We start from the raw sequence: 14,886 nt of genomic DNA, 5'->3' as shown, positions 1-14,886 counted from the left end.
GTGGAGAAAATACTGACATGTTGACGTGGTTGATCTTATCTGCGACATGTCCGTTAATTTGTAGCGCACTGTCGTGGGCTCCATTCCCAACAACGGCTGATATGTGTGCCACTTCTTTGGCATTTGTAAGACGACCAATGGCAGATGCTGATGACCCAGCTCTATCTTTCGAGGAACGATTGGAATGACTGGCACCGCTTCCGTAGAACATACTCATCTTTGAAGCGCCGGGATCCAAAGCGTAAGGAACGGGTGAATGAAGGCGCTCAGCTGGGGGCCACGCTGTATGTGAAGGCTGTCCGAGCCCCCCGGCTCACGCCCGTATCAAAAGCGGCATGTTTGGTTCTGAGGGCTCTTACAGGACGCTCACCGTTGATTAGCTTGATCGCGGGGATCACTATCACGTGGCTCGTCCCGCCATCCAGACGATTTGCCGCGTCGCTACCGGTCAAGTGAGAGAGGCATAGCGTCTCACAAGAACGAGCGCCACCCCTGCCAGGTCCTGTCGTGCTGATGATGTTCAGGCTTGAGATCTGCCCCACTAAATCCTCCTGTCGTGCAGCAGGGCTCATGCGAACACTCAGGCGCACAGGCTTCTTCTCAGTTACACGAAACTGAACCTTTACTAAATCCTCAGCATTGTCGGCGCTCTTAGGGATGATGGCTCTCAGATAGAGCGCTGCATTGGCCGAGCGCTCACCCCAGTGTTACAGCGCATGCTGAAGGCGCGCGGGTACCAGGCTGGTTGCGACGAGGTTGCCTCTCACTGCACGACATGGGCGATCGCGTAACATTAGCGCAAAAGCTTGTCGACAGTTATCGTACAAAGGCCATCGAGCTTTTGGTGGATTACCTCCAGAACAAGGATATTCGCACAGACGCCGAGCAGTACATAGGGCAACACGATCCTTCCCCAGCAAGGCTTGATACGACATTTGAGCAGCACCATGGGCCCTTGCCGACACGTTCGCACCATCGTAACGTCTCTCAACCCTCAGGAGCGGCCCGACAGAACATCTCGAATGCCAAGCACAGCTTGGACACTCCATCCAACAGCGCAGGCTCAGTCAAGTCGCATGCTTCCAGCAAGGCTGCTGCGGGCATAGAAAAGATATTATTTCTATCAGGCGACGACGAAGGCACAGATGTACCAGTATTTTCCAGGCGCGCGACAGGGAAATACAACTTGATCAAAGACCAAGTCGCATACGGTCGCGGCCTAGGTGCAGGTAAATTTGTGGTGGATGAGTCGGTGGTGCCTGTGCATCACTCATCCGGTCGCCAGACATGGGAAAATGTGAGGTTCGCCGTCAACCTCACCTGGCACCGTCCCAATGACTGGTCTACAAATGTGGACACGTTCTACATCGTCCCAGCGAGATCGCTCGACTGCGATGTCATTTGGGGATCCGATGGAGCTATGGAACCCCAGTTTCCCTCAGGTTAGTCTACAATCTGCAGGAACTGCGTTCAACACGCTGACCCGTCTGTAATGACGAAAGACGTTCAAGATGCACAATCACCGCAAGCGCGCTATCCACAACCCTTTGGAAGAGTAGAAGAACTCGACCCAACACCACCTCCACATGCGCCTACGGCGCCCTTGTATGCCTATCAACAATCCTCTCTACCACCGCCTGCTGTCCAACGGACATACGAACGTGTGCAGGCCATGCGCGACAATCAACGTATGCACACGGCTGACCCATCTACTTCGGCTACTCAGCCGAAGCATGTAGACCGTGGTCAGCCAACACAAACGATTACCCCCCTTGCAACTCAAGAGGGCTCAAACGGCCAACTTTATGTAATCGGTTTGTGGGACAAAACACCAATAAAGATGTCGTTCGATCCAAGCGATACGGGAGAAGCCTTTTACCAAGCCTTTCATCAATGGGCCGTAAAACGAAAAAATGTGGATGATCTTGATCGACAGGGAGTGACGCTGATGCTCAAGGCAAACAAGAACGCGCCCGACGATGAAGCTTACGAACTCGGTCTCGAGGAAAGTGAACTAGAGATGCTCTGGGAGACAGCTGTGGAATGGATACAGGAGAACAAAAATCCAAAGGCACCACATCTCTTCGCGACAGTAAAATTCGAAGCGCGATGAAGAGCTTGCATAAGCGAGCATATCAACATATCTTTCCTGGAAGAGCACCTCTCATAACGTAACACACCCATCAGAGGATACATAAATGGTGCTGCTTCCAGCACTAACACGCCTCCGCCATCACCATCGGAAGTATCCCGCACAAGGACTGTAGGACATGCACATAGCACACCTCGAGTTGCGAACAGAGTGTTGAGATCGGATATACAACTGAGCAAAAGCGATGCGCGCGGTCGATGGAAAGAGCCACGTTGCGGGTAGCATAAGAGGAAGTACGGTGTTCGTTCTCACAGTACACTGCGACTTTCAGCCGCATAGTGAAGAAGATGAGCCTCACACGGAAGCGAGCGCGGCGACAAACGGTGCGCGACAACCCTCAGACACAGTGTCTAATGAAGCGTAAACTCAGTACAATGTAGCGATTGATACTACCAAGGCTAGCTCGATTGCTACAAAATCCATAGCACATAGTGGAGTGTGGTTTCAAACACTTCTGTCTATGAGAACCAACGCGTATACAAGTGGCCATTATGTAACCACTCAAAAAGAGAAACGGCCGTGAAAAAGCCGTTGCGCGTTGCGAAAGAAGATTCCTGAACGTTCTGCATCGGTCACAAATGTCGAGGTCTCGATGCCTAGCAGGGACGGGGCATAGGTGAAGATTGGCGCATACGGGAAGTCCGTACCAAACAAGAGATTTGTTGTTGGTATGTCATACGCGAGAAGGCCACCAACTTGGTGGAAATATGTTGGGCCTGCTGAATCCCAGAAAAAGCGCGTCTGCAAGGCGTCCATCGTACGGTTGTAGATAGCTGGAAACGACTTCAACAACCGATCTGCAACCGAGGGAAATGCGCCACCAACGTGTGGTATAATGTAGTCGATATTCGTGAAATTCAGGATCGTCTGCGTGACTGCGAGATCTTGAAGCACGCGTGCCGTTTCGAAGTAGAACTCGATATTGCCAGTAGGGTATAAAGTAGGATTTGCTTCCACAAGCGAGCCGTTCACACGCATGTATGGCGTTGTGGGGTGTATATACATGATCTGGCCTGAACCGCGCGCGTTCATCGCTTCGAAGAAAGGCATAAAGGCTCGATCGCCAACATATCGACCCTCAAAGTTGGAGTAAAGCGCGACGCCGGCAGCTCCGAGCGTATCGAGCGCATACACTGCTTCTGCAATAGCGGCTTGTGGATATGGTAGCGGAACGACAGCGTAGAAGGAGAAGCGGCTTGGGTAGGCTCGAGCGTACGCTGCAGACTGCTCGTTAATCAGCCGAGCAAGCGCTGCGGTGGCAGCTTCATTTCCTGGGTAAACGTTCGCACCGGGCGATGAGAAGGCCAGAACCGAGTGCGAGATGCCTTGGCTGGCCATGAAGTCAAGATGCGCAGTGACATTCCATGATGGCGTCGGATTTCCGCCGGCTGTGGGAGCGATTGCACGAAACCAGTCAGGTACACAATGCGCTATGAGAGCTTGTTAGATGTGCGTTCAAGGCTTCGAAGCAGGGCATACCATGAACGTCAATGATGTTGGTGAGGTTGGAAACACTGTGCTGCGCGAGCTTGGGTGCTTCGACATCCAGATACGTAGCAGCGATGTTCTCAAGAGCAGATGTCAAAGCAGAGCTTGGAATAGCTTCAAGCTTGATAGAGTCTAGATGAAATGATCAGCAACGTTGCGACAGTTCTTGCAAGTACAAGGCGGGTACCAGCTCTGGCACGCTGAGAGACAGACTGAGCGATCTCATCTCGCGTAGGCAATCCACTTGCGTAAGCTACAAACGCTGTTATCAGTGCAAACGCAACAGGCAGTGTCCTATATGTCTTCATTCTAAGGCAAAGGAACATAACTCCCTAGGTCTCGCTCACAGAGCAAACATCGAGGGGGGATCGTTTTGAAGTGTACCTTCAGCGGATGGATGCGCGAACGTAATATCAGATCGATGAGGAAGGTTTACGAAGCTCATACATTTGTTTTGACCAATAGATACACCATACACATGATGCGTAAGCAGTGCCGCCGGACCTCAGCACGGGAGCGGGTAAAGAGGCGGTCCACGCTAGACTGAACTCTGCAGACTAGCCATGAGCTTGTGTAACCGATGCCCTGCTGTGTAACCACAATCGTGGTGTTTCGGTATCGTATAGGTTGCTTCCAGGCCCCTCGGCAAAGCGAATGGTAGACTGTGCGGGACAGATCCTCGAGGAGCTGGCTCAAGCAAGACCCACGGCTGAGATGCGCAGCCGCAAGATCGCTCGATAATTCTCTGGTGTTGGGACCATTTCCATGTACATAGAACCATGCGCGACATGTCGCAAAATATCGTATGAAGGGCGTTATGCGCATGCGCTTCCCAGCTCTTCAGTTCCCTCTACGCATGCTGGTCGACGTCATCGGTTCCGGCGAAATCGTCTCCGTCGAACATGTACATACATCTGAAAACTATTTGTGTGTCCATTATACCAGCATTTCCCCATGGTAATTTCGGTTCGAATACTCTGCTATAAGTGCTCTTGGCATGCACTATTCCCAATGACCCTGCCCTAGCATCGGTCTTCATTCACCCTCTCGATCAAGACCCAGCGCGACAAGCTTCCAGCCGCCGCGACAGCCGGGTGTCAGTGAGCAGTTCCAATCCACAACGGTTTGCTGCAATCAGTGTCGTGTCGATATTTTCGAGATGGGCGGTCGCGGAATGTTTGACGGGGACGCGTCCGTCTCTTGGTGAGCCGGAAGTATGTACATGTCAGCGCGCTAATGACACGCTAGTGACGCGTCGACATTGGCAACGGAAGTACGACCTTGACTGGAACTCTCATGTCTCTCCTTCTTCCGCAACCAGGATGTGTGACAGGTATTGACCTATTACATTACCAAGGCGCGGAATGCTGCGGACCTCTGCCAAGAGACATCCATACCCTTGCTGTGGTAGCTACTCCTGTCCTATAAGCACTAACATACAGAAACAACCTTGCACCTGCAAAAGACATCTTTGTCGGACATGATACACCGACCGCGCAGTAACAGACGAAAAGACGTGGGAACAGCTTTGAAAAACAGTTAACTGCGCAGCAAAAGAGGCCAGAACACTCAAACACAGCGCAAGGTAGCGCAACGCGACTTGGTATATGACTCTGCAAAGTAGCATACCGGAGTAACGTCCGGAATCTGAACCACATCCACAACTCGTATATATGATTTACGGCCGTAAATTGGGTACGCCCGCTTAACAGACCATTGCTCACGTCAGTCTTAGGCAGCTTGCGGATAGTCTGGTGCATCCTGAGATGCTACCAGTCTTGAGGCTATAGAGAAAGCCTATAAAGCATTGTTCTCCTCCGCCTGAACATCTAGCTAATTGTCTTCACTGAATTGCGACTCCTATAATAGACCGAGAAAACACTCTTACACAATTATGAAGTTTACACTTGCCACCACTGTCCTCGTCCTCGCAGGTATCGCGCAGGCAAGTTGCCACTCCAAAACCTCTTGCGAACCTACATGTAACGAATGTGGCTGACAACCTACTCAGGCTAACGTCGCTTGCTACTGCACTGGGCCGGCCGAGCTCAATCCAGACAGAACCGCCAATATCTGCTGCACTGACACCTCCGGGGTAACTTTCCCCGACGGAAGGGATCGACCTGGTAGTTGGGATGGTAGGAACGGCGAATGTCGATTGCAGACAGATGGCCTGGGCTTTACGCTGAACCAAATGATCAACGCTTGGGCTCCTTGCTGCAGGAGCACAGGGCCACAGGGCCCGAACGGAGAGGACTTGCTGTGGGGTGGGAACTGCAATGATGTCTAATTTGAGGGAACAGTAAAGGGAACTTCATAGGTCAGAGTGAGGCAGAGTTTCGAATATGGTCGTAACAGAAGCGCCGGATGACAATATTGGCGCGAACGCTGCAACGCCGATCTATACGCGGGTGCAATGCTAAACAATCAGTACCAAGTCCTCGAAGCAGTGTGCACTCAACATCGTGAATGACTTGAACGTGAAGCCCGTTGACATCTTTAAGATACTAATCTCTCTTTACGAACTAGAAAGCTGATAGGGGAGGCAGATAACTCATGTTTGCAACCGGTCCTTTTCTCAACAGTCTAAGGTTCAAGTAGAGTACTCCTGGGCATACTGCGCAACTTGAACATCCTCTGAGATTAATAGTACGATACTCTAGCAGTCATCCCGATATGTAATGATGTTTTCTTCCGGAGTCGGTGGTATCTGATCAGAGTTCCCAGTCCCGTCCATATCGAGCGGGTGCCTTCCCAATACGATCTCCAAGATGCCACAGAACACGATGGGTGCGAGGAGCAACGTTAGAAGACCGAGAAAGTCCCTCACAAACCAACTATAATCGTCGTTGATGGCAGTCCAAGCTGGAAACGCGACCAGACCGTATGCTGCACAAACCGACATTGGCGTAAGGAAGAATACTGCGAGAGATTTCCAGCTGACCAGAAGATGTCGCAGGCGATACGCAAGAGCCGTCGGCAAAAATACTGCGACGGCATTTGGCCCCATCCACCACCAAGGGAATTTGTTCAGTACGATAAGAGGCTGGTTTCCATAGTAGTCGTATATCCCCAATGGAAGCAAGATTTCTTCGAGAACCAGATCCAAGATCATCGTCAATCCAAAAAATGCCCATAACACCCGAGTTGTCGCGTTCTTATGCAGCAGTTGGAGCCCCAGCTGCATTATCGACGCGTAACCGAACCAGATTGGGATCCAAGGGACGATCTCGCGTCCTAGAATATGGAACGAAACGTAGTTCTCAGGCCAAGGGTAATAAACAGCTCCTAGTACATCGATCATAGTTTCTGAAAGTACATTCATGCCACCACTCAAAGGCAAGACCAACGGTAACAATGAGCGCGTGATTCGGGCGTCACGGACACCGCATGCGACTGCGAAAAGTCCACTGACTCCTGTCAGAACCATGGCTATCAAATTGCCCTTGTCTGAGTAAGGCGTATCCACTGGAGGCGAGGGAAGTTTGAAGCGCGGGTCAAAGTCGAAACGAGGAGTTCCTTTCTCCGGACGCTGGTGAAGATATGATCCCGCAATGGCGATAACGACAACTGCCAACCATGCTGACCAAATTAAAGGCTTCTGCCATTGTCGAGTTTTGGTATGAATGGAATCCATGTTGAGAGTAAGAACAGTAACAGAATGATGGTTCTGCCTAGAAGAAGATGGGTTGTAGGGGAGGATACAGGAGGCAAGCAGGCAAATTGAAGTATACATATCATCATGCGCTCGTAGAATAACGTTGTGTTCGGTCCTTCTAGCTGAATCGCGTCATAGTCTGGGAATTGCATGTGTGGACTGACTTGTTTCAGAAAAGTCGGAACCGAACTCATGCATATCAGATCGTCCAACATTCAGGAACCGAACCGTGTCCTAGAAGTCGTGCTTAGGTATTCGTTAATGCTAAAGTATTCTCAATTCTCCTTTCATCGGCCTGCCTCCACCGACCGTCGTTCTAGGTTAGATCACGCTCTTCAGGTAACGATCTTTCTTTGTAGTCCCAAGTTTAGAAGAATTTGGATGGTGCCGATGGTCACCTACCGTGATCATCTCGGCTCCGAGCTTTTTTACCCACTTCTCCCTTGGCACGCCGGCAGATGGCAGCATCGGGTATCGCATTTTTGGCAGAGAGACTACATTACTCGTACAGGTCTCTATGCATGTACTTAAGTCCCGTATCGCACGCGACCGTTACTACCGTCTTGTCTGGTCCCAGTTGCTTTGCCAGTGCAATGGCAGCTGTCACGTTGAGACCGGTGGATGTACCGACAAGGAGTCCTTCCTCCTTCGCAAGACGTCGACACATTGCACGACCTTCGTCCTCCGAGACTGCGCGTGCGTCGTCATAGAGGTCCTTCTCGAGAAGAGGCGGCATGTATCCAATTCCTATGCCCTCAACGCCATGCACACCACTTCGCCCCTCGGTAATAGTGGGCGCAGATGCTGGCTCAAGAATTCGAACATGAGTTTTTGGCCACCGTTCCTTCAAGATTTTCGACACGCCCATGATCATACCAGCTGTACCGACAGCTGCGCAGAACCCGTCAATGCCGTTCGGAAATTGATTAACCAGCTCCAGCCCGAGTGCTTTGTAGCCAACGTAAGCGTCAGCGTTGTTGAACTGGTCGGTGGGATAGTAAGTGTCGCCCTGAGCAATCGTCCTTGCACGTTCTATCATCGATGGAATCAAGTCTGCTGTGATGCGACCAGAAGGGCTGTTGACCAGATCCACTTCAGCGCCGAACGCTGCCATCGCTCGTAGCTTGTCGACCGCGTAGGCGTTGGACGATACAACGTGGAATTTGTAGCCCTTGACAGCACAAACAAAAGCGAGCGAGGAGCCGGTACTGCCTCCAGTAGCTTCTACAATGGTCATACCGGGTCGCAGATCACCTCTCCGCTCTGCTTCTTCAATCAAGGATCTTGCCATACGGTCTTTGTAGGAGCCCGTCGGATTCAGTGACTCAAGCTTTACAAAGACCCGCGCGCATCCATCTGGTACAACTCGTTGCAACTGTACGCATGGGGTGTTGCCGATCGCATCGAGTGCATTGCCCATAGGAGGTGATTCAGCCATGATCAGGGTGAGGTGGATGGGTTGTTGTATATTCAGGAGTGCCAGGGGTCGCAAGCATCTTTATTGGTACAGTTGTACGAAACTTGCCATTTCAGTGAGGTCTTGCGTGCTTGCATGCGGGGTCGGCACTTCGGCCAGTCTCGACAGGGGCGGCTACCGCCGCTGCATCTGTACCTACACTAACACCATCATCTGTCTTCATGTTCGGGACTGACAATACGATGTCGCACCGATTTCCGTAGCTTTTACAAGCCTTTCGATACGTGCACTGAAAGGTCACTGATAGGCGTTACGGCTCGCGAACGGGGGCCCGCACTCAGGAAGGGTTTTCCGTACACGACAACAAGTCTTCACCCCCCTCGACTGTACAGGCACCAATAGTCTCATCGAAGTCATAAGAAATGCTTCCGAGATCATGGGATGGCCTCTGCCATCTCTAGATTTCTCAGTCAACGATTTCATGGAAAGACAAAGTCTGTGACCCTGCTCTTTACATATCTGCACCCATGGTTTGCAATCCCACTCTTGAAGTCCCACGATGGATGTAGGGTATCACATAATGAGCGACACGTCTCACCCTACTACTTGCGATACTGTTTATCGCATCTTCTCATGCAGTCTGCTATCACGCTGACGCTATGACTAGATTGGCAACGGCCCATACGCGGCAGCCCTCTACACCTGAAAAAACGGTCTCAACATCTGTCGCATCCATTGTTTCTTCTCTTCGCAGCGTTATTCGATAGCAGCATAGTTTAAATGCAGATGATCTCTATTACGAGACTGAACAAGCGGAAATGTCCGACTGACATACTCGAATCAAGCCCAAAACCCGACAGCCTTAAGTCCTTCGATTGTCCCTTTGAACCCGACAACTTCCCCAGGATCGATACCCAGCTCTTCCGGACTGATGAAATCTTCGGTGACCTCCCACGGGTCGCACGCCTCTCCATACTTGAATTGCTTCGCTAGTTCATTGCCCATATCGCCGTACAGCTTCGTCACTGTCTCCATGCTAACTTCAGCAAACACACAGCTCTTGCCAGTTACTTCTGACCATACATCGACCATCTCTTGGAAGGTCAACTTCTCTAGCGCGACGTTGGCGTATCTACGGTAAGCCTTATCGCCAGTGGCAAGGGCTTGACGAACCCAGATACCGGGATTGACAGTCATGTCGCCGGCCACGAGCACTTTAGCGTCGGCTTTGGTAGGCAGAGTCTGAATGTACTGGCCAGTGCCGGGCTATGTGCTATGTTAGTAGGATGCGTCGTACAACAAGGGCTAAAATTGACATACGTATTCGATTGGCTTGCACAACGGGAAGAAGGCCATGTTTTGGGGGTAGTACCCGAAGTACAAATAAGTAGTGATAGCAGCGAGCTGAGGCAACTCCGCTTTGATGCGCCTGTCGACATTCGCCTTATAGTCCATATGGGGTGCTTCTAGCTTGCCCCAGAACCGGCGCTTGGCACTTGGAGTTGTTGACCAGATGTAGTGGTCTACAGTACGAGTGGCGGCAGCAGCTCGAGCAAGGTTCATGCCATGTCGCTCTTCGATCTCACCAGACTCGTGCTGGCTTTTACCCTGGAAGAGCGATTCCCACCAGTTCGTGACAGCAAATACGGCATGCGCACCTTCAAAGGCGACTCGCAGGGACGCCTCATCCTCAAAATCAGCCTTCACAACTTCGATACCCTCGGCTGTAAGCTTTCTCGCCGCATCACTGTCTGGATTCCTGGTAATTGCTCTGACCTTCCATCCAGGGGTCTTCTTCATAATATTGACAACTCCACCGCCTTGGCTTCCTGTCGCACCTGTGACAGCGATGATCTTCTTACTATGGTCAGGCCAATCCTTGAGCGTACCAGCCAATCCACTCTCTTCCCCATGCACCAGATTGAACCATGGCTCGAATACGGCCTCTGAGCGCTTCGAAAATGCTCCGCTCTTGTAGCCTGGATGACCCCAGTCTACAAGTTTGTCGTGCGCCACCTCGATGGTCTCACCTGTCCTGAGATTTTCCTTGTCGTCAAGGAAGCGATCGTAACCAGCGAAGAGTGTCGACTTCATCATCAATTGTTCAGGATGGAAAGCTTTGCTAAATCCAGGCATAGCTTCAGTCTCGATTGGGCCCAGCATCACAGAGTTGACGGAGATGTTATCCTTAGCCAGCAGAACGGGTCCAGTCGTCTTCGCCCACATGGCCGACGCGGCCTCGGCCGCGCAATACTCCGGGAAAGTCTGGCATGCGTATACACCTAGCATGCTACCTGTGGTTATAATCTTACCGCCCTTCCGTCCTGGGTTGTTGCGCATGTAGTGCGTCGCCAGTGTTGTGCCATATATTCTTCCTTTCACCACCACGTCGGTGCAACTGGTATCCGGTTCTGGAGGTGGGCTGTTGATGGCTGCATCACGGTATCTGAAGTTGAATACGGAACCACGATCAACGAAGCCAGCGTTTGCGATCAGAACGTCAAGACGACCCCACTTCTCCCAGACAGTCTTGAAGAGGTTGACTTGCGAAGCGTAGGAGCCTACATCGCATTGAACGAAGATGGCTGTCTCTTCTTTTGGGTCAATCGATGAGGCGACGTTGTGTCCTTCACTTTCTCGTCGACCACAAATTGCAACGCAGTACCCTTTCGCATGCAGATGAGCTGCTAGCCAGGAACCGATACCACTCTATCGGAGTCTGTTAGTAATTCCACTCCTCACATTCATGCGACGTGACTGACCGTGGCACCAGTAATGATCGCGACTTCTCGCTCGTTCTGCGAAATGGAGCCCATGTCGTCAAGTCTCAGTATTCGAGAGATAGCCGTGGTACATTTCTGAGGGGATATCGATCATATTTGAAAGAGCGGGACGGTTGTATCTAGCCGCATTACTCGCCAATTGCCTGATTGAAAATGCCCGTTTCTGTCCAGCACTGGGGCATGACGCTTCCCACATTGCATCCCAAGAAGCTAACTCGACGTTCGAGAGAGGAGTAGTTGCTTAATTTCGCCTTTTTCCCGAGCCGTTACACGAACCTGCAGCTATTAGCGCGACTAGCGCTTCTTCGTTGCCGTACCAGGTGTTTGGCATGAACGCTCGCAAGAATTAGTATAGAAGCACTTGCCAGAGTTTCTGCAAGTTGATGCTTCACGATGCAGCCTTAAATCCCTATTGCCATGGAGGATTTCAGTGCCGATGTTCATCTATTGAGCTGTCGTGGAAACGATGGCATACAGCAAAGACGGGCGATTCCAACGACGTGGATCGTCCGCGAACGCGCCACCTTGGCATTGCGGCGTGGTCCACAACCAGCTTGCCGAAAAGCGGGTGGGGCCACGCTACGTGTGCTTAGACGTGACTTCGCAGTGCCGACAGCAGGATTCAGTGCGAAGGATTGTGATACATATGTACAGGGAAAGTGTTCCTGCGCTACAGAGATTGCCTGTCAGGCGGGACGCTTTTCTTGCCGCGCCTCTCGTGGCGAAGCAATCCTGCTTGATGGTCGAAAGAATACCTGGTACTGCAGCGATAGCGACCGACTGACTCTGAATTCTACAGGTGTATTGAAATACGTCGTTAGCCATCCAGGAGGTCTGTAGGCTCGATTTGTGAATGCGCTGACCACCGAATGCCACAGGTTGCGCATTCGGATCATGGATACAACAGGAGCAGAACCACCGCGATGCTGAGCAATTGCAACGATGTAGTCTGAGATGGTGCTTCCACTGGCAGTTTTGCTCCGAAGGAGTACCGCATACCGCTGCTCATTGCCAGTTCCAATCTGACGGATCCGCGAGCCGCCTCCAAGTGTTCCGGGTCATGACAAGGGTCACCTCTTTCAGGATGTGGCGAGGTCAAAGCTGTACGTGCATGCCGGGGAAACAACCTTGTAGCTGTCGTCCATGCTCGTTGCGTACATATAGGAGCCTAGGTCCACCTGTTCGAGCCCTTGCGCCCCTTGGGCATATCCATGCAACGGACTCAGGAAGCAGATTCATCCCATGACAGCAGGAACGATACCCATCGAAAATGGACTCCAAGTCGGCGTTTTAGTGACTTCTTCTATCTCCATCCTGATAGTCATAGTTGCTGTGGGTCTGCGGATTGTCGCCAAGAAGATCGGGAACAGGATTGATTATAGTGACTATTGTATCCTCGCCGCCGCAGTAAGTCGAATAATGTAAAAGAAAGCCATTCTGTTTCTGAAAACATCTACCAGCTATGGAATACTACAATGCACGCGTGCTGCATCTCACTAGTCACATATGGTGGTTTTGGGTTCCACACAACAGAGATCTACCAACGTTTTGGACCTCAGACGGCAACGTTCTTCTTCAAGGTGAGATCAAAAACTAGCCTTTCCCGAGTCCAGAGTTTTAACTTTCTTTCCATTATAGGGAATAATGTCCTTTTCGATACTATGGAATGCCACCGTGTGTTTCAGCAAACTTTCGATTTTATCCATGTATGCTGCACTCATACCGATTTCATCTATGTTGCAATGGGCCCGCATTCTCGGTGCTCTGGTTGTAACGTGGAACATCGCCAACATACTCGCTGCTTTCTTGATATGCCGACCGCTCGCGAAAAACTGGAACTTCACATTATCGGGGACCTGCGGAAGTCAACCGTCTTTTTACTTCTCAATGGGGATCGTCAATCTCATCACAGATGCTGTGATTATCGCATTGCCCATGCCATATCTGTACAAATTACGAATAGCCTGGCGCAGGAAGCTAGCCGTTATGGCTTTACTCAGCATTGGAGTCGGGTGAGTACACAAGACCGAGGATTTCATTATTTCCTTGTTGATCTCGGGATGCTGACATCTCAGGTAGAACCTGGGCCATCACCATATACCGACAAACATTGCTACCCAATCTAGACTTCACGGATATGACGTACGAAGGTGTGCTCGCCACGATACTTTCTGGACTGGAGCCTGCTGTCGCAATCGTCCTGGCGTGCATTCCGCTCATGCGTCCTTTGTTCAGCAATACAAGGAACGCCGCCAACTCCAGCTTTTCTTACGGAAGTAGCACGCACACCAGTCTTTTCTCGAAGAAAGGAGGCAGGGCACATGGCCTCGACCCGACTGCCACGTTCTCGGAACTGATGGATGACAACGATGCTTCTTCACAAATCGAGCTACAACCTATCAAGGCTTCGCAAATAGTTCGTGTCTCATCTGTATGCGGTCATCACAAACAGGTACCAGCCAACCCAAATTACGCCATCACGGTCGAGAGGAGATGGGAAGTAAGAAGAGACTAAAGTGGATGCTGCTGGTCATGATGATAAGTACGGCGAGGCATACGATTCTTAGAGAATTGACCGAAATTCTGCTAGTCGTGAACAGCTGGGCATCATTTTTGAGGAAGCCATCGGGGTCGAAGCAAGTGATTAGATGGCTGGATACTTTCAGGTTCTGGGCTTGATATAAGAGTAGCTAGGGGATCCGCCAAAGTTAGGAACAGTTTCGCACGTCTTCATTGGTCACAGCTTCCATTGTGCTGCTGCCATTCTGCTGACTTATGGTCAGCGCGAGAAGCTGAAATTTATGCTATCGTTGGCCGCTTGTGAACGGGTCGTTTTTGCAAGTGGGTAATAGAATAGCCAATAGAGTGACCCGCAACGCGGCATGGTGGCACGACACGTGCAAAACATCCTAAGCCGAGCTTACTCATTTCTCATGTCCCATGATGTCATGCGGGGCTATCTAGATAAATTGCTCTGTAGCAGTGTCAATATGTACTTGTCCCTACCCACATTCGACTGAGAAGTTCATCTTTTGTTACTTGCTACCTGAAGGTGTTCCTCGAAGTGACTGCTATGTCGGGAAACCTGTGTTGTGGACCTTGTCGTCGGCTACTCGCGGGAAATATCTCGTTGACGAAAGAATATCCATGGCTTGTCAAATTCAATCATCATGACACTTTCGAATCCTTCGCGACGGCAATGCGCTTACCCTGTTCAATCTGTAGCCTAGCTTGGAACAATCCCCAAACCGCCCCTTCTGTACAAACCTGGTCAGCGCTGGAAGGGCGCTACTTTCTGGGAGACGATGGCAGAAGAATCCTAAGGTTTGAATCAAATCGCCATGACACGGTTTCACACAACAGCAACGACATCGTTCTTATACCTTGG

The 14,886-nt window shown here is 51.0% G+C and overlaps 6 protein-coding genes across 6 annotated transcripts; 2 read left to right on the top strand and 4 right to left on the bottom strand.

Annotated features, from left to right (window-relative positions):
• Positions 1–775: 775 nt before the first annotated feature.
• On the top strand, positions 776–2,113 carry AA0111_g1682 (hypothetical protein; the record flags this gene model as incomplete). Its single annotated transcript, XM_028647368.1, has 2 exons — positions 776–1,442; positions 1,503–2,113. 2 exons carry the CDS (start codon positions 776–778, stop codon positions 2,111–2,113), a joined length of 1,278 nt encoding a protein of 425 aa, XP_028510352.1.
• Positions 2,114–2,653: 540 nt separating this feature from the next.
• Positions 2,654–3,948, bottom strand: AA0111_g1681 (hypothetical protein; the record flags this gene model as incomplete). The annotated part of the gene is made up of 3 exons (XM_028647367.1): positions 2,654–3,582; positions 3,632–3,772; positions 3,828–3,948. 3 exons carry the CDS (start codon positions 3,946–3,948, stop codon positions 2,654–2,656), a joined length of 1,191 nt encoding a protein of 396 aa, XP_028510353.1.
• A 2,351-nt stretch (positions 3,949–6,299) lies between these two features.
• Positions 6,300–7,277, bottom strand: AA0111_g1680 (hypothetical protein; the record flags this gene model as incomplete). The annotated part of the gene is made up of 1 exon (XM_028647366.1): positions 6,300–7,277. The coding sequence occupies one exon, from the start codon at positions 7,275–7,277 to the stop codon at positions 6,300–6,302; it is 978 nt and encodes a 325-aa protein (XP_028510354.1).
• Positions 7,278–7,797: 520 nt separating this feature from the next.
• AA0111_g1679 (hypothetical protein) lies at positions 7,798–8,736 on the bottom strand (the record flags this gene model as incomplete). Its single annotated transcript, XM_028647364.1, has 1 exon — positions 7,798–8,736. The coding sequence occupies one exon, from the start codon at positions 8,734–8,736 to the stop codon at positions 7,798–7,800; it is 939 nt and encodes a 312-aa protein (XP_028510636.1).
• Positions 8,737–9,555: 819 nt separating this feature from the next.
• Positions 9,556–11,531, bottom strand: AA0111_g1678 (hypothetical protein; the record flags this gene model as incomplete). The annotated part of the gene is made up of 3 exons (XM_028647363.1): positions 9,556–9,981; positions 10,036–11,424; positions 11,478–11,531. 3 exons carry the CDS (start codon positions 11,529–11,531, stop codon positions 9,556–9,558), a joined length of 1,869 nt encoding a protein of 622 aa, XP_028510635.1.
• Positions 11,532–13,385: 1,854 nt separating this feature from the next.
• Positions 13,386–14,013, top strand: AA0111_g1677 (hypothetical protein; the record flags this gene model as incomplete). Its single annotated transcript, XM_028647362.1, has 2 exons — positions 13,386–13,510; positions 13,578–14,013. 2 exons carry the CDS (start codon positions 13,386–13,388, stop codon positions 14,011–14,013), a joined length of 561 nt encoding a protein of 186 aa, XP_028510594.1.
• Positions 14,014–14,886: the final 873 nt, after the last annotated feature.

The sequence above is a fragment of the Alternaria arborescens genome (assembly GCF_004154835.1).
Source record: "Alternaria arborescens strain FERA 675 chromosome Unknown contig_3, whole genome shotgun sequence".
Lineage (NCBI taxonomy): Eukaryota > Fungi > Ascomycota > Dothideomycetes > Pleosporales > Pleosporaceae > Alternaria > Alternaria arborescens.
Note: the sequence above shows the minus strand (reverse complement) of the source record. Positions and strands in the feature narration are given on the sequence as shown.